The sequence below is a fragment of the Macaca thibetana genome, chromosome 7 (assembly GCF_024542745.1).
Source record: "Macaca thibetana thibetana isolate TM-01 chromosome 7, ASM2454274v1, whole genome shotgun sequence".
Taxonomy (NCBI): Eukaryota; Metazoa; Chordata; class Mammalia; order Primates; family Cercopithecidae; genus Macaca; species Macaca thibetana.
Window position 1 is genome coordinate 11,191,609 of NC_065584.1, and position 19,190 is coordinate 11,210,798.

Consider the following 19,190-nt stretch of genomic DNA (forward strand, 5'->3'; position numbering starts at 1 on the left):
GGAACTGCTCCAGCTCCCGCCCTTCTGCCCGCCTTCCGCGGCCCCCTGTGTGGTGTCACTTCCGCCAGCGCCCGACGGCGCGCCGGGAGTCTGGGTCTCGCGAACGCGCCGGAAGCGTCCCTACAGCCGGGAACGCGCCTCGCGGATGACAACAAATTCGTCGCGCGGCGGCAGTGGAGGTGTCTGCTTCAGCCTCTGCCGCCTCCCCTCGCGCTCTCTTGCACTTTCTCTGAGCCGGTTGGGATCTCCCTCGGAAGTCCCCTGGCCTGGGGCCAGGAGGACCCCTCTGCGTCTTGCCTCCGCCAGGCCCAGCGCGAGCGGCGCGGCGCCGGCGATGGGGTCTCCCTGAGGAACTCCCGGCGCCAAACAGCGATGAAGGGGCCGCCCCAGGCTTAGGCCCCGCCGCGGCCTGGAGCCGGAGTCGCTACCCTGAGGCCGGAGCCAGCGCCACCCGCAGCCGCAGTCAGCCCAGCTGCCAGCAGTCACCATGCCTTGGCCGTTTTCGGAGTCTATCAAGAAGCGGGCCTGCCGGTACCTCCTGCAGAGGTACCTGGGCCACTTTCTGCAGGAGAAGCTGAGCCTGGAGCAGCTCAGCCTGGACTTGTACCAAGGCACCGGGTCCCTCGCCCAGGTCCCCTTGGACAAATGGGTAAGAGCTGCCGGGCAGCCAGCCGGGCGGGGCTCGCTCCCCTCTTTAGGGCGCTTTGAACCGGTGCCATCCAAGATTGGTGACAGTCATTCCCTCCTTGGGAATTGTTTGGACCCGAGTGTGGCACGGCTCAGAGAAATGTGTTAGAGTGTTGTTTAATCTGTTTAACAAGTTTGCTCTCCTGAATCACGTGTTCCGGAAACTTAACAGATGTAATGGAATCTACACTATGGGAATAATTGAGTCAGTGCTTCGGGGGGTCTGTGAAGCAGGCTCAATAGGTCCGTGGGAGGAGGTGACCAGAATTGTCCCTTGGGATGTGAGGGGCCGCAGGGTTTTGTGGCAAACAAACCCTGCCTTGTGCGATGACATTCTGGAACGATTAAGGATGAAGAGGACCTCTGGATGTCAGAATCCCTAGTTATTGGTTTTGGGTTGGCCACTTGCACACCATGTTTGCCTTGTTTGTCATCGTGCAGCGTTTGCCATCTGGAAGAAAGTTAGGTGAAGGCCTCCTGTGCCGGTTTGCCTGCTTTTGCTTGATTATATGTTTACAAGATAGGTTTGTGTACCCAGCCTGTGAATGGTCGTGTGGCCCTAGTAGTGCTGTTGAGTTATGCCTCTTTGCTTCACGTGACAGATCGTAAAAGCAGGTGTTGCAAAAGCGCTGAAGCTGCAATTTTCAGACATTTTAAAACCTGTCTTCTACTTGTCATCTAGAGGCTGTGAGTTCACTCATTGGTATACAGGTGCTTCATCTGAATTTCAACTCACCACATACAGTTGTACCTGCATTTGTGTGTTCAATGCATAATATTTTACTTAAAGTATATTCACTTGTGGGTTTGACAGGAATAGAGTGGCTTCTACCCTTTGCCCAACCCATACTTCCTTAGCCACAGAAAATCTTAAATGATGGAAATACCTTATTATGACCCTTAAGTGAATTTGTGCTAGAGACTATAAATCAGTATATAATTTTATCAGTATGTACATGACTTAAACTAGGGAGAGTACGCAAGATAGTGGAAAGAGCCCTGGTTTGAGAGCAGTAAGACCCAGTCCCTCACCAGGAGGTGAGAGTCCTACCCTTGGAGAGACTCTCCGGTCCGCTACAATTAGCCAAATGGTAATGGACTTAGCAATTCACCTGAGTTCAGTCAACACTAATGGAGCATACACTTCATCTCTGTGTCGTATTATGGTATTGTAATGCTGTAATTCTTTAAAAAGATAGGGATTCTGATGTTTATTTTTGAATTCAACGACCCATGATTCTATACTTTTTATACGGTTATGAATAGATTATCTTGAAAAAAGAGGGTTCAAGATTTATTAATGCCTTTTGTGGGTCGAAGGACTTTATATGCATTATTCTTTGATGACTTTAGCCCTATAAGGTGGGCATTAATATTTCCATTTTACAGATGGAGTTAAGCAATTTGCCCCGTCGCACATCTAGCAAGTATTACATCACATGGCCTAAGATCAAAAGAAAGGCAGTTAATGTTTATTGAGTATGTATTTATGTCAGGCATTGTAGTAGGCACTTTCATTTGTGAGGTTTTATTTAGTCCTTATGGGAAGTCAGAGGTAGTGATATTTGAATTTTATAGTTTGAGTTCAGAAGCATTGGCAAAATGATTTTTGACTAAACTTAATCTGAGGATTATGTTTTGTTCTTGATGGGTGGGTTTTGTAAACTAAAATAATGTTAAAGCATCCTGTAAACATTTCCGGTTGCTGATTTTTTATTTTCATATGCTGTGTTGATGGTTAGGATAAATCTTGGTGTAACACTTAGATACAGCTATTCAGAGTTCTGATTCCAAATTTAGTTTATTTTGACACTTGATTTTTTTTTTTTTTTTTTTTTTTTTTTTTTTTTTGGTAGAGGATTCTCTTGCTTTGTTGCCAAGGCTGGTCTTGAACTCCTGGTTTCAAGTGGTCCTCCCACCTCTGCCTCCCAAGTGCTTAGATTACAGGCATGAGCCACAGGACCCAGCCAGATACTTGATTTTAATGACTTTCATGACTGGAAAAAAGGTACCTTCAGAGATTCATCGATCCTAATGGAAAAACTGATCCTAATTGAAGAATTGCTCTACGCCTAATGTTTCAATTCTAAATGATCAATTATGCAAAGAATTGTGTTGAACTTGGCAATGACATTCCTTTAATTCCTGATCTCAATCAGTTTTTCTGTTACTATGACTAATTGACATTGCATATATACACACAGGTTTAAAATTCAATTTTTCAAGCTCTTTGTTCAGAAGACTTAGATTGGTTGGAATAGTCTTTACATGTCTTTAAACATTTTGTAAACTATATAGATAATGACTTAAAAAATAAGCAATGTTTTTAATAGACATCGTTTTCAGCAACAAAATTATGGAACAATGGAAACATTTCCAAATACAGTTTTTCAAATGCTCTCCTCATAGTACAAGTAGTCTTTGAAAAGTGGTTGCTTTCTTACTCATTATTAAAGTGCTATCTTTATTTTGAAAAGACAGATTAAGTGTGTTTTGTTTTTTGGAAAATATCTGCTAGGGAGCATGTACCACTGATAGTCCTTGTCATAAATTCATAAACAGTCAGTGGAGAATTCTTCTCTGTGTAAAAGGAAAATGCTTATCTTTAAATCCAACCCTTACACACTTGGCCATAGGAGAGACCAGGAAACCAGAAAGTAATTGCCATTCACTGTCTCTTTACAGAGATTCTACTGTTTAAAGATCTGTTTTTATTCTGTAGAATGTATGCGGAAATGTTTCGGTGTGCAGAAGTGGAAGGAACATCCAGCTGAGGGCACCACTCTTAATCCTTCTCTGTTGTGGAACTACTAGTCTTCTCTTTGTACCAGTTTGATATATGGCCTGAAGGAAGGTGCCAGTGCCCATTTGTATATTAAATACGAGTACAACTTTTTAATCTAAATTTGGAAAATGTAGAATGTCTCATTTTCTTCTCATATCCTTATGAATCATCTGATAATACTTTAGGATATATACATCCAGTTTTGGAGATTACTACCTTAAACGTGGCATGAAGTGGAGGGAGGAATAGAGGCAAGGGGTTTGGGATTGTTCTATCATTGGAATAGTCTGTCTAAGATGGAATAGTCTGTCTAAAGATTTCATAAACTCCTTGTCCCTAGAAGTGGTTGAAATGGCAAAATGTTGAAAGGAGGAAATTCTATTTGGGTAGGAAGTTGGATTTAATGACTCATTCCTTTTTAACTCTTTATGACTGTGCCTTTATTTTTGTTTTTTAAATGGAATTTCTTTCATTAATCGATTCAATACATTTATTGAGCTCTTAGCATGTGCCACTGTGAGGGGCTGGGGGATATAGCAGTGAACTAAACAAAGACCCTTTTCTTACACGAGCTCAAGAAGATAGACATTAACAATTTATTACACTGAGGCCTTTTATTTTATTTTATTTTTGAGACAGGCTCTCACTCTGTCACCCAGACTGGAGTGCAGTGGCATGATCTAGGCTCACTGCAGCCTCAACCTCCTTGGCTCAAGTGATCCCCCTACCTCTCCTCCCCTCCCTGCAGTAGCTGGGACTACGGGTGCTTGCCACCACACCTGGCTAATTTTTGTATTTTTTGTAGAGACGGGGTTTCGCCATGTTGCCCAGGCTGGTCTCGAACTCGTGGACTCAAGCAGTCTGCCCACGTCAGCCTCCCAAAGTGCTGGAATTACAGACATGAGCCACCTTGCCCGGCCACTGAGGCCTTTTAACTTCAGTTTAATAATGTTTCGATTGCTGCTTATATTCTCTTGGTGTTTAATAAAATCATCTTCAGTTCAAGAAACATTGATTACTGATTATTTGTCAAAGACCACCTGGAGACTAGAATGTTGCCTTCACTTTTTCTGTTTATATGCGTGAAACTCATTGATGATAATTGAAAGCAAAATGCCCTTAGACAGAAAAATAAAAAGCTCTAAAGAACTCTATAGTGGGACATTTATTTGCTGAGTGGTTCAGGTGGCTCCACTTTAAGAGTTATTTTCTTGTAGTATAGTAGTGACTAAAAAAAAAAAAACACTTCATAGGACTGGTGTGGAAAATGTTGCTTGAGCCAAGTAGGTTGAGAATTTTTACTACTCATATATTATAGTAGCCTTGGATTTTCACAGAATGACTGAATTTCAGGGTACCTTATGCTACAAGATACATGGGATTTTGCCTAAGTGGTTATAAGACTGGACATAAATATTACCTATTTAAACATCTTATACTTAGGGAAATTATTTTGTAGCTTAGTGGTACAGTGTAAATTCTGAAACTGTTGACTCTCCAAAACTGTTAACATTTACCAGTTTTTTTCTTTTTTTCCTTTTGTTTTTTTAGAGACAGTCTCTGTTACCCAGGCTGGAGTACAGTGGTGTGATCAGCTCACTGCAGCCTCAAACTCATGGGTTCAAGTGATCCTCCAGTCCAGCCTCCTGAGTAGGTGGGGACTACTGGTGTACACCACCACAGCCAGTTAATTTCTTTTAATTTTTGTAGAGATGAGATTTCACTATGTTGCCCAGGCTGATCTTGACCTCCTGGGCTCAAGGGATCCTCCCACCTCAGCCCCCGCAGTTGCTGGAATTATAGGCATGAGCCACCGTACCAGGCCTCTTTAATATTACTCTTCACTGCTATAATAAACCTTTCTGTATTTAGAGGTTTAAGTTTATTTCAACTTCTCTGCCACAAAATTGGGACAGAAAACTTGGTGTTTACTGAGAAGAGTTCCATCAAGTCCCGTTTCTTACATGGTTATCTAAGGTTGACAGCTCTCCACTTTACAAAGGCTAAGTCATTGCCTACATATGCTTTAAAACACTGTTAGGTTTTTAATTGTTCATTTTTAACTATAAAATTAATATATGCTCATTACAAAAAATTCAAACAGTAAAGAAATATATGAGGTATGAAGTAATAGAGCTTAATCCCATCTCTTCCGGAGATAACATATGGTACAAAAGTTTCAAACTTTTAGTTCTGGAAATACTTAATACATGAAGCAAGCAGTTCTACTTACCTTTTTAAGTATTTTATGATGGGCCATTTTTTTTAATGGAACGTGTCAGACATTCTTTAAAAAAAAAAAAAAAAACAAACTTTGAAAAAATCTGAAAAACCCAAGTAGAGGGAAGAACCTTGATGTCCGTAACTTGTGGTACCTAGTTGCTGTGAAATAGGAAATTCTAGAGAAGGAGCAGGTTTTCTCCACTGTCTGGAGTTGGGAGTGGGAGGGGAAGATTGAGATTGGATAGAGAATAAGTTTTACTATATTGATTTTTGAGGGGACTTTAGAATGTGGGGGCTTTAGAATGTGGGGACCTTAGATCCAGGTAGAGAGGCTCAGGAGGCACTGGGAAGTATAGGAAGATTGCAGTTGTGAAGATATGGGAGTTACCAGAGTATCAATAGCGAATAACACAGTGGGAAGAGATGGAACTGCACAAAGTGCATGGGTAGTAAGTAGATTAGCTTGAGAAACAAAAAAGGCTGAAGATGAAACTTAGATGAACTCCAACATGTTAAGTTGTAGAGGATCAGAAAAAAGACCGAGATGGTGAAGTGTTACAGAAGTCAAGGGAAGTTAGAATTTCAAAAAGGGGGAGTGGTCCTAGGAACTAGGTAGAGATGAGAATTCAAGAAAGACGAGGACTGAATATTATTTATTGCATTTGTCATTTTAATGGTGGTTACGAGCAGTTTCAGAGGAGCTGAGGGTTAGAAAGTCACTTGTAGTTTGCAGTTTGAGCAGAAAAAATGGGGTTGATGGCTAGGGGAAACATGGAGCAAGGTAGGGGTTTTAGTTTACTTTTGAAGATAATAGTAATCATTTATTAAATACTTTCCATCTCTATATACTGTACTGTGTGGGTGCTTTTACATACATTATCTTACTCTAAATTGGGTACTATCCATTCACTGTGAGGTTAAATAACTTACTCAAGCTTAGTATTAAACAGTGCAGCAAGATTTGAAACCTGTCTTTCTGACTTCTATATCTTTTTTTTTTTTTGTGCACCACACTGCCCCAGATTCAGAAACTTGAGCTTCTCAGACATAACAGCACTGGGTTCACCTGGGAATTTGCTGACATTCAGGCTTCTGGCTCCTTCCATACAGATTTTGGCTCTAGAAATTCAAGAATCTGCATTTTTAATAAACATCCTAGGAGATTCTGATACATGTGGTCCTTGACTGCATTTTTAAAAGCACTTGCACTAAAGGAATGGAGAGTTTTTCCATTGTGTTTTAAAAGCTTGTTTTATGAGCCAGCCCCAAACCAGTAAGTACTACAGTAAAAAAAAATTAGGATATGTTAACACATGATTTTGCTTAGCCTCCTGCAAAATCTTCCATTGTGAAAATACATTCCTCTTTTTCTTGTTGTGTTTCTGCAGTGATTAATTGAAGACCTTTTGCAAATTACTTAGTTTTTCTGATCCTCAATTGCTATATTTGTAAGGTAGGCACAAAAATACCTAATTCGGAGGGTTATTGTGAGGATTTAATGCAGGTATAAATGTAGGTATAAAATAGTACACTCTGGTGTCCTGTATGTAGTAGGTGCTATTTAAATGTTAATCTAAATTAGTTAATGCACTTTTTTTTTTTTTGAGACAGAGTCTTGCTCTGTCGCCCAAGCTGGAGTGCAGTGGTATGATCTCTGGTCACTGTAAGCTCCGTCTCCCGGGTTTACGCCATTCTCCTGCCTCAGCCTCCCGAATAGCTGGGACTACAGGAACCTGCCACCACGCCTGGCTATTTTTTTTGTATTTTTAGTAGAGATAGGATTTCACCATATTAGCCAGGATGGTCTCGATCTCCTGACATTGTTTTTTTTTTTTTTTTTTTTTTTTTTTTTGAGACGGAGTCTGGCTCTGTCGCCCAGGCTGGAGTGCAGTGGCCGGATCTCAGCTCACTGCAAGCTCCGCCTCCCGGGTTTACGCCATTCTCCTGCCTCAGCCTCCCGAGTAGCTGGGACTACAGGCGCCCATCACCACACCTGGCTAGTTTTTTGTATTTTTTAGTAGAGACGGGGTTTCACCGTGTTAGTCAGGATGGTCTCTATCTCCTGACCTCGTGATCCGCCCGTCTCGGCCTCCCAAAGTGCTGGGATTACAGGCTTGAGCCACCGCGCCCGGCCGATCTCCTGACATTGTGATCCACCTGCCTTGGCCTCCCAAAGTGCTGGGATTACAGGCATGAGCCACCGCATCCGGCCAGCTCATGCACATTTTTATGCTCTGTCTTATCTCGATTTGAATTCTGATGCCTTGGTTTAAACTAATAAAGATGTATTCTTTGCCTACTTAATCTATGGAACTACGTATTAAAAAGAAACATATAATTTAATGTTTGCTTTTCTTCATATTGTCAAGCACACCTTGAGTTCCTTTACAGAGCTCATCATTGTACTAGGTAGGTACTGTGAAAGAGAACGATGGCCCACATTTGCAAAGTGTTTGCTTAGTACCAGGAACTATTAATATGTTGGTAGTTTTACATGTATTACCTCATTAATGGTCACAGTAACTCTGTGGAGTTACTATTTCTATTTTATGGAGGAGGAAATTGAGACTTGGAGATTAAGGATTTGTTCAAAGCCACCCAGCTAGCTAGCTAGTAACCTTAACATATGCTATTTTAAAGGAGTGGGCTTCTCACACCTCCAACCATCTGATCTTTGACACACCTGACAAAAACAAGCAATGGGGAAAGGATTCCCTGATGGTGCTGGGAGAACTGGCTAGCCATATGCAGAAAATTGAAACTGGACCCCTTCCTTACACCATAAGCAAAAATCAGCTCAAGATGAATTAAAGACTTAATTATAAAACCCCAAACTATAAAAACCCTAAAAGAAAATCTAGGCAGTACCATTCAGGACATAGGCATGGGCAAAGATTTCGCAATGAAGTTGCCAAAAGCAATTGCAACAAAAGCAAAAATTGAGAAATGGTTATCTAATTAAACTAAAGAGCTTCTGCACAGGAAAAGAAACTATCATCGGAATGAACAGACGGCCTACAGAATGGGAAAACATTTTTGCAAGCTATCCATCTGACAAAGGTCTAAAATTCAACATCTACAGGGAACTTACACAAATTTACAAGAAAAAAACAACCCCATTTAAAAAGTGGGCAAAGGACATGAACAGACACTTCTCAAAAGACAACATACATGTGACCAACAAACATGAAAAAAGCTCGACATCACTATCATTAGAGAAATGCAAATCAAAACCACAATGAGATACCATCTCTCACCAGTCAAAATGGCTATTATTAAAAAGTAAACAACAAAAACAAAACACATGTGCTGGTGAGATTGTGGAGAAAAAGGAATGCTTTTACACTGTTGATGGGAGCGTAAATTAGTTTAACCATTGTGGAAGACAGTGTGGCGATTCCTCAAAGCCCTAGAGGCAGAAATACCATTTGACCTAGCAATCTCATTACTGGGTATATGCCCAAAGGAATATAAATTGTTCTGTTATAAAGAGATATGCACGCTTATGTTCATTGCTGCACTATTCACAATAACAAAGACATGGAATCCACCCAAATGCCCATCAGTGATAGACTGGATAAAAAAAGTGTACATATACACAATGGACTACTATGCAGCCATAAAAAGGAATGAGATCACGTCCTTTGCAGGCACATGGATGGAGCTGGAAGCCATTATCCTTGGCAAACTGATGCAGGAACAGAAAACCAAATACTGCATGTTCTCAAGTGGAAGCTGAATGATGAGAACACATGGACACATGGTGGGAACAGCACCCACTGTGGCCTGTCAGAGGGTGAGGAGTGAGAGGAGGGAGAGCATCAGGAAGAATAGCTAATGGATTCTGGGCTTAATACCTAGGTGATGGGATGATCTGTGCAGCAAACCACCATGGGATGCATTTACCTATGTAACAAACCTGGATGTACTACACATGTATCCCTGAACTTAAAAGTTGGAAAAAATAAATGAAGGAGTGGTCTTTAAACATGTTTGCTCAATTATCTCTGAAATTAAAAAAAAAAACTTCATATTCCTTGTACGTTTAAAACTGACTTACTTTTTAAATTATAATTTTAAATAGTTGTAAAGAATAACTTCTGTTTAAATATTGATATTAAAATATAACTTTTTTCATCCAGTGGGATTTAAAAATCATACACATTATCCATTAAAAATGCTTGAACAATCTCTTCGTTAAAGTTGGAAATTTAACGTTGTATCTTTTTCCATTGAACTCCTATGTCCATTTTACTTTCTTTGCAAGATTACATTGTAATTGATACAGTTTATGCTTGTCTTTTATTGATCATGCTGTTATTTCTCTACAATAAAAACATATATAAATTGGAATTGTTTATATTAAATTTTTTTCTGTTGCCATTAGGCTTTCTTTTGCATTAAGCAAATATTTTCTAGTGTAACATTTTAATTCCTTTAATGATTATATATATATGTATAATTTTTTTGAGACAAAGTCTCGCTGTGTCTCCCTGGCTGGAATGCAGTGGCACAGTCTTGGCTCACTGCAACCTCAGCCTCCCGGGTTCCAGCGATTCTTGTACCTCAGCCTCCCGAGTAGCTGAGACTACAGGCCCACCATGCCTGGCTAATTTTTTGGGTTTTTAGTAGAGACAGGGTTTCACCATGCTGCCCAGGCTGGTCTTGAACTCCTGAGCTCAGGCAGTCTGCTCGCCTCTGCCTCTAAAAGTGCTAGGATTACAGGTGTGAGCCACCATGCCCGGCCCAGAATGTATTTTTAAATTGTTTCTTAGGGGTTGCTCTAGGGCTTACTATATTCATTTTATCAGTAACAGTAATGTGTTGCTTAACGACAGGGATATGTTCTGAGAAACGGGTTATTAGGCAGTTTTGTTGTGTGAACATCATAGAGTGTACTTGCCTAAACCCAGTGGTATAGCCTACTGTATATATAGGCTATGCAGTACAGCCTGTTGCTCCTGGGCTATAAACCTGCACAGCATGTTACTGAATACTGTAGGCAACTGTGACACAATGGTATGTGTGTATGTAAACATAGAAAAGGTATGTACGAATATGGCATAAAATAAAAAAATTTTAAAAAGATAAAAGTTGATATGGCTGTTTGGAGCACTTACCATAAATGGAGTTTGCAGGACTAGAAATTCCTCTGAGTGAGTCAGTGAGTGAATGTGAAGGCCTAGGCCATCACTCTCCACTACTGTAGACTTTATAAATACTGTATGCTTCGGCTAGACTATATTAATAAAGGCATCTTTCTTTTTCAATAATAAGTTAACCTGAGGTTACAGTAACTATAAACTTTAAAAATGTTTTAAACTTTTTGTTTCTTTTGTAATAACATTTAGCTTAAACACACATTGTACAGCTATGCAAAAATATTTTTTCTTTATATTCCTATGCTATGAGCATTTTCTTTTCTATTTTTAATTTTTTTTTTTTTTTACTTTTTAAACTTTTTTGTCAAAAACTAAGACACAAACACACACATTAGCCTAGGCCTACACAGGGTCAGGATCATCAATGTCACCGCCTTCTACCTCCACATCTTGTTCCACTGGAAGGTCTTCAGGGATGGTAACATGCATAGAGCTGTCCTCTCCTGTGATAACAATGCTTTTTTCTGGGTACCTCCTGAAGGACCTGCCTGAGGCTGTTTTACAGTTAACATTTTTTTTTTAAGTAGGAGTATATTCTAAAATAATGATTAAATAGTATAGTATAGGTATTAAATACATAAGCCAGTAGCATGGTTGTTTATTATCACTCTCAAGTATTACGTACTGTATGTAACTTTGTGCTAGACTGGCAGAGCAAGAGGTTTATTTACACTAGCATCACCACAGACATGTGAGTAATGTGTTTTGCTATATCGCCTTATGATGGCTACGATGTCACTAGGTGATAGGAATTTTTCAGCTCCATTATAATCTTACAGGACCACTATCCTACATATGGTCTGCTGTTGACCAAATGTCCTTCTGTGATGCATAACTTTATTTCCTTCAGAAAATCATGGAGCTTTAAGTGTTACTTTTCTTCTGGATTGTGTTGTAATTGCAATTATTGTTAAGTGTATAGTTGATCAAAACGGTATAAATTTATGCATTTTGATAATTAAGATCAAAACAGTATAAATTTATGCATTTTGATAATTACCCCTTTATTTTTTTTGAGACAAAGTCTTGCTCTCTCACCCAGGCTTGGGTGCAGTGGGTGATCACAGCTCACTGCAGCCTTGAGCTCCTGGGATCGAGCGATTATCCCCACCTTAGCCTGCCAAGGAGCTGGGACTACAGGCATGGGCTACCATGCCATCTAGTTTTTGTATTTTTGTATTTTTTGTTTGTTTGTTTGTTTTAGATGGAATCTTGCTCTGCTGCCCAGGCTGGAGTGCAGTGATGCAATTTCAGCTCACTGCAACCTCCGCTTCCTGGGTTCAAGTGATTCTCCTGCCTCAGCCTCTCTAATAGCTGGGATTATAGGCATGGGCCACCATGTCCGCTAATTTTTGTATTTTTAGTAGAGACAGGGTTTCACCATGTTGGCCAGGCTGGTCTCAAACTCCTGACCTCAGGCAATCCGCCTGCCTCAGCCTCCCAAAGTGCTGAGATTACAGGCTTGAGCCACCACGCCCGGCCAATTTTTGTATTTTTTGTAGAGACAGAGTTTTACCATGTTGCCCAGGATGATCTCAAATTCCTGGATTCAAGCCATCCTCCTGCCTCAGTCTCCCAAATTGCTGGGACTACTGGCATGAGCCACTGTACCCAGCAAACATAAAAACTTTGATTGGAAATACATTTCTTAATGATAGAGGTTGGTTGTGATCCCCTCCTCCCTAATTTGTTAGTGCATCCGTAGGTGAATATACTTAGAGCTGGAATTCAGTAGGGGTCAGCATACATTTTATTCTAAATTTAAAAAATAGATAGAAGCTTGAGAAATACCAATGTTATAAATCAGTAGATGAGAACTGAGAGATTTTGCAGGAGCAACATCACTTAGTTCTTTGAATTTCTGAGTGTCATGCCAAAAAAAAGTATAAGATGGGAAAAGATAGAAAATGTACTGCTGGCCCTGTCTGGAGGTTTTTATACCTTAGACAGTACATAAGGGAGAATTTCTGAAGGGAGAAATATACGGCTTTTTTGGCTAAGTGGGAGAAGGAAGATTGTACAAGGAAGTGTGGGACAGGAGACCCAGCGTAATGCCACCACTGTCTGTAGTCTGCTCAGTCGGTTTTAGGAAAGAATATGTCTGGATGTTTATACCTTAAAACCATCCATGCCCATGTACTACTGGGAGAGTCTTTAGGATTAAACAAATGTCAGCATGAAGAAAGCCTTTTAAAGTAGTAATCTCCAAAAATAAAACAAGCTGATCCAAGTCTCACTATTCAACACTAGGGTGTAATACGACAAAGAATTGTAATACTACCCTATGCAATATACCATGCAGGAAGCACTTTACATATAAGCTGGCATTTAATAAATATTTGTTATTTTAATTTGAAAAGTAAGTTGTCTTTAAAAAATTGCATTTACGTTCATTCTGTCTGTCTCCTGTTATAGTCTGGTTTGCCCCACGATGCCACTGAAATTGGTTTTAATGGGATCACCAGTACTTTAAATATCACTTGAGTCTAGTAGGCATTTAAAAATCTTTGACTTCTTGTTAGCTTTTGTTGAGCTTGACCACTTTTCTCTGTCATGTTGTTTTTCCACGATTTTCTGGGACATGAACCTCTTTCAATTTTCCTTCTACCTCTCTGCTTTTTTCTAGTTTCTTCTGCATGCTCCTCTTTCAAAACCCTTTTCTTAAATATTGGTGTCTATGAGTTCTGTCTTAAGCCTCCTCTCATTTTACTCTATAAAAGTTCCCAAACATTTCTCTCCTCATGCTGTGGCTTCAGTTACTCATTTGTTTATTATTTTATTATTTTTTTGAGACAGGGTCTTACTAAGTTGCTCAGGCTGGAGTGTAGGGGCACAGTCTTGGCTCACTATAACCTCTGCCTCCTGGGCTTAAGCATTCCTCCCACCTTGGCTTCTCGAGTAACTGGGATTACAGGCATGCACCACTATGCCTAGTTAATTTTTGTATTTCTTGTAGAGACAGGGTTTTGACGTGTTGCCCAGGCTGGTCTCAAACTGCTCAGCTCAAGATCCTCCCACCTCAGCTTCCCAGTGTTGGAGTTAAAGGCTTGAGCCACCATACCTGACCCATCCTGTGTGTTTGTAATGTTAATTTGTATCTCCAGCCCGGATGGCTCTCCTGAGCTCTAGCTGGAGGAAGCTCCAGCTTCGTCCTTAGCACCTGTACCTAGATGTCTTCTTAAATGTGTACTTTGGAACTGAACTTCTCATCTTCCCTCTAACCTGCTTCCCTGTGTTTCTGTATCTCAGTAAATGACACCTCTGTCTAAGCAATTGCCCAAGCCAGCCTCCTAAGTGTCATTCATAATTCTTCCTTTCCTTTATCCCTCATGATGCCAATTAATTATTCTGCTTCCTAAATATGTTACAAAAATTTATCCACTTCTGACTGTCCTCAGTGTTGCTATCTGTGCCAAAACAACCTCTCTAGCTTCTATTACTCATAACAACCTTCCTGCTGGCATCTTCACTTCATGCTGTACATGGCAGCTGAAGAGGCCCACTCAAAGTTTTAATCTAATCATGGCATCCTTGCTTAAAGCCCTTCAATGGCTTCACATCACCCTTGAGATAAATTTCAGACTCTTTAACATGCATTACAAGGCTCTTTGGATCCTACTCTTCCTTATCTACATAGTCTTGTCTCAGGGTCTTCGCCCTGACACACTAAAGCCTAAAGCAACTTTTCTTTTTCAAATACTGTGGTGTATCAAATATATGTGCGTGTATTTCCTTGACTTCTGCTTTCTTTGAATCCTTCCACATGCTTTGTTTTTGCCTGGACCATTTTGCCTGATTAACTCCTTCTAGTCCTCTGGTCCCAGCTTAAAATAGCACTCCTTCAGGTGGGCTGCCTTGAATCTGCAGGTTAGGTTCTATTATGTGTTCAAATAGCACAGTGTATTTCCTCTGTATGTAATCATCACACTTTAATTACTTGTCTCTTTCATAGTATACTATCTTGTAAGCTTAGTGAGGATCGGGATCATCTTTATCTTGGTCTCTGCTTTCTTTTTAATTTTTAACTTTTAATTTTTGTGGGTACATAGTAGGTGTATATATAAATGGGGTACATGAGATATTTTGACACAGGCATACAATAATTACATCAGGGTAAAAGGGGTATGCCTCACCTCAAGCATTTATCCTTTGCATTACATATAATTCAATTGTGCTCTTTTAGTTATTTAAAAATGTACAATAAATTATAGACTGTAGCCACCTTGTTGTGCTATTAATTACTAGATCTTATTCATTCAGTCATTCATTTTTGTTTTCTTTTTTTTTTTTTTTTTTTGAGATGGAGTCGCCTGTCACCCAGGCTGGAGTGCAGTGGTGTGATGTCTGCTCACTGTAGCCTCCGCCTCCTGGGTCCAAGTGATTCTTCTGTTTCAGCCTCCCAAGTGCCTGGAATTACAGGCACGTCCTACCATGCCTGTCTAATTTTTGTAATTTTAGTAGAGATGAGGTTGCACCATGTTGGCCAGGCTGGTCTCGAACTCCTGACCTCAGGTGATCCGCCCGCCTCGGCCTCCCAAAGTGCTGGATTATAAGTGTGAGCCACCATGCCTGGCCCTTGGGCTTATTCATTTTAACTATATTTTTGTACCCATTAACCATCCCCCCACCCTGCTACCCTTCCCAGCCTCTGGTAACCGTCCTTCTACTCTCTATTGCTGTGAGTTCAATTGTTTTAATTTTTAGCTTCCATAGGTAAGTGAGAACATGCAAAGTTTGTTTTTCTGTGCCTGGCTTATTTCATATAACATAATGACCTCTAGTTCCATTCAGGTTGTTGCAAATGACAGAATCTCATTCATTTTTATGGCTGAATTGTACTCCATTGTGTGTATGTACCACATTTTCTTTATCTGTTAATCTGTTAATGGACACTTAGGTTGCTTCCAAATCTTGGCTATTGTGAATATTGCTGCAATAAACATGGGAGTGTGGATATCTCTTCAATAAGCTGATTTCCTTTTTTGGGGGCTATACCTAGCAGTGGGATTGCCGAATCATATAGTAGTTCTATGTTTAGTTTTTTTGAGGAACCTCCAAATTGTTCTCCATAGTGGTTGTAATAATTTACAATTCCACCAACAGTGTATGAGGGTTGCCTTTGCTCCACATTCTCTCTAGTATTTGTTATTGCCTGTCTTTTGGATAGAAGCCATTTTAACTGGGGTGAGATGATATCTCATTGTAGTTTTTTTTGAGATGGAGTCTCGCTCTGTCGCCCAGGCTGGAGTGCAGTGGCCGGATCTCGGCTCACTGCAAGCTCTGCCTCCCGGGTTTACGCCATTCTCCTGCCTCAGCCTCCCGAGTAGCTGGGACTACAGGCGCCCGCCACCTCGCCCGGCTAGTTTTTTTGTATTTTTTAGTAGAGACGGGGTTTCACCGTGTTAGCCAGGATGGTCTCGATCTCCTGACCTCGTGATCCGCCCGCCTGGGCCTCCCAAAGTGCTGGGATTACAGGCTTGAGCCACCGTGCCCGGCCCTCATTGTAGTTTCGATTTGTGTTTCTCTGATGATCAATAAACACCTTTTCACATTCCTGTTTGCCATTTGTATGTCTACAAATGGCATGTAGACTTCTTTTGAGGAATGTCTATTCAAATAGTTTGCCCATTTCTTAGTAGGATTATTAGATTTTTTTTCCTGTAGAGTTGTTTGAGCTCCTTATATATTCTGATTAGTAATCTCATGTCAGATACAGAGTTTGCAAATATTTTCTGCCATTCTGCAGGTTGTCCCTTCACTTTGTTAATTGTGTCCTTTGCTGTGCGGACGCTTTTTAACTTGGTGTGATCCCACTTGTCCATTTTTGCTTTCATTACCTGTACTTGTGGAAGTCTCTGCTTTCTTTATACCTAGTGCCTAACACATATGGGGGCATATTTGACGCCTTTGAATAAGTTCACAACTTTGTGTTCTTGTTCTTGTGATTCAAAATGAACCTGTTTTTTTCTCCTTAGTGTCTCAATGAGATCTTGGAGTCAGCAGATGCACCCTTAGAAGTCACTGAAGGATTCATTCAGTCAATTTCCCTGTCAGTTCCATGGGGCTCTTTGCTGCAGGATAATTGTGCACTAGAAGTGAGAGGATTAGAAATGGTCTTCCGGCCTAGACCTCGCCCAGGTTGGTGTGTTGTATGTTTCTGTTTTGTGTGTTTCTATTTTTATTCTTCAGAGACTGGGAAAGTAGCCTGATTACATTAAATTTAGTATTTAATTTATTATTTTGCTTTGTATTTGTGAAATTTTCCATTGATAATACATTGACTTGGCTCTTTGTATAATGTACATGTTTACACATTTAGAGTTGTTTCTTTCCCTGATTATTCACAGAAACGTTAGTATACAGATTATTTGGTTTATTTAATTATTTGTTACCAGTTATCTAAAATGAGACTTGGGTTTTAAAGATTCAAAATTATTGTGCCAGAAAGCAAGGAAGAATGTTCAAAGATTGATTGAGAAATGTTAAAGGGACACAGGATTGGTTGTCAAGGGGCTTCCATTGGCCAAATTTGGGGAAATTTGAGTATTACAAAGAATGATGACAGTAATGGTTTGTAACACATGAAATAAAAAAATCTCTAGGACGATACTGATACAGATAAATAAGTATGTAAGGTGGACAGGGAGAAGGAATGCTCTTCTTTATAGCAGAATAGCTACTTATAAATATAGAAAAACATGATAGAATTAGATAGAATTGACAATCTAGGTGACAGATATGTTGGTATGCAATGATAGAATTATAATCCCAAGTGCTGCCCAAAACATGAAAGTTTAAATTATATTTAGTAGAGTTAAAGTGAAATTCTGTATTTTGAAAACTGATATTGCATGCATGGAAATCATCTTTAGTAATCTGACATTTAATTTACAAGAGTATTCTATCTTTTAGCCATGATTAGTGGATATAATATTTTTCTATGGGAAGGCAAACTTTCAAATATTTTTCTCTTTAAAACATTCCATTAGAAAGTCTTTTAAATTCCATTTTGGAAGGCAATAATTCTTGCGATCTCTGTCACTTTGCTTTGAATAATGTAGGGAGGTGTGGGGAGAATTTTCTCATGAGGGAAGATCTGGAAATGATTTTTCACATCTCATACGCTTCCTCCTCCAAGGATGCTCTTTTATTTTATCTACATTTATACTAATTTCCAAAGCCTGTATCATCTGCTACTTCTGCCACATTTCCTGTTAATTTTCTCAGCTAGAAGGGAAGAATTAACTAAAGAATTAATCTCTTCTTTTAGCTTTCATAATGTTTTCTGTTGACATTCAATAGTTGTCTATTAATTGTATCTTATTTCTTTATACAGCAGGTTCTCTGAGGGCAGAATTTACTATTATTTTTTCTACTTTCTACAGCAGGGTTAGCAAACGGTAACCTGTAGGCCAAATTGATCCTGTCATCTGTTTTTGTTAATAAAGTTTTATTGGAACACAGCCATGCTTATTTGTTTATTTACTTTAATGGCTGTTTTGTGCTCTGATATGAGAGTTAAGAAGTTGTGATATAGACCATGTGGTCCACAAAATAGAAAATATTTACTGTCTGACCCTTTACAGAAAAAGTTTGTCAACCCCTGCTTATAATATTTAGAACAGTTCCATGCATCTGTAGAATACCCATTAAGTATTTGTTGAATGAATACATGAATTGATATTTGGTAAAATATAACATGTTATGAGAGCACATTCTCTGGACTTTTTTCTGTGATTTTTTTTTCTTCTTGGTTATTATAAGGTGATATTTAAATCTCAAGAGTACTTTCTAGAATATTGTTTACCTGGGTAATACCATGATGTTAAAAATCTCTTAAAGGATTAAGAATTTATCTATTTGAAATGTGTTATTTTAAGAACTGGTATTGTTATAACTCTGAGAAATTATTTAGGATTAATTTATATTTTCCACAGCAACTGGTTCTGAGCCTATGTATTGGTCAAGTTTTATGACCAGCAGTATGCAATTGGCAAAAGAATGTCTTAGCCAGAAACTAACAGATGAACAAGGAGAAGGATCCCAGCCTTTTGAAGGACTTGAAAAGTTTGCTGAAACCATTGAAACAGGTTTGGTGTTACGGAGAATTTTAAAAAATTTAGATTTGATTTGGTAGTTTCGTGCCTTCGTGTAATAAGCTTTGAATAAGGCAAATCCATTGGAATGGATTTTTAAAAGAATGACTGTTCCCACTTCAGAACTTTAGAATGGAGGTATTTTAAATATTCCATTTAATTGTGTGGTTTTTTTTTCTTTTGTACCTTAGTTTCTCCATTTATTACGCTTGCATAGTGAATGGATTAGAATACAAC

General features: G+C 39.5%; 1 protein-coding gene across 4 annotated transcripts in view; it reads left to right on the forward strand.

Annotated features, from left to right (window-relative positions):
* Nucleotides 1–93: 93 nt before the first annotated feature.
* ATG2B (autophagy related 2B) overlaps nt 94–19,190 on the forward strand; it is an 84,106-nt gene continuing 65,009 nt past the window's right edge. For all 4 annotated transcript variants that reach the window (XR_007727588.1, XM_050798997.1, XM_050798998.1 and 1 more), the window contains exons 1-3: nt 94–649; nt 16,833–16,995; nt 18,795–18,947. Coding sequence is in view for 3 of the 4 variants with exons in the window: in XM_050798997.1 (XP_050654954.1) it covers nt 488–649; nt 16,833–16,995; nt 18,795–18,947 (478 nt within the window). In the remaining variant the exon portion in view is untranslated. The remainder of the gene's footprint in view (nt 650–16,832; nt 16,996–18,794; nt 18,948–19,190) is intronic.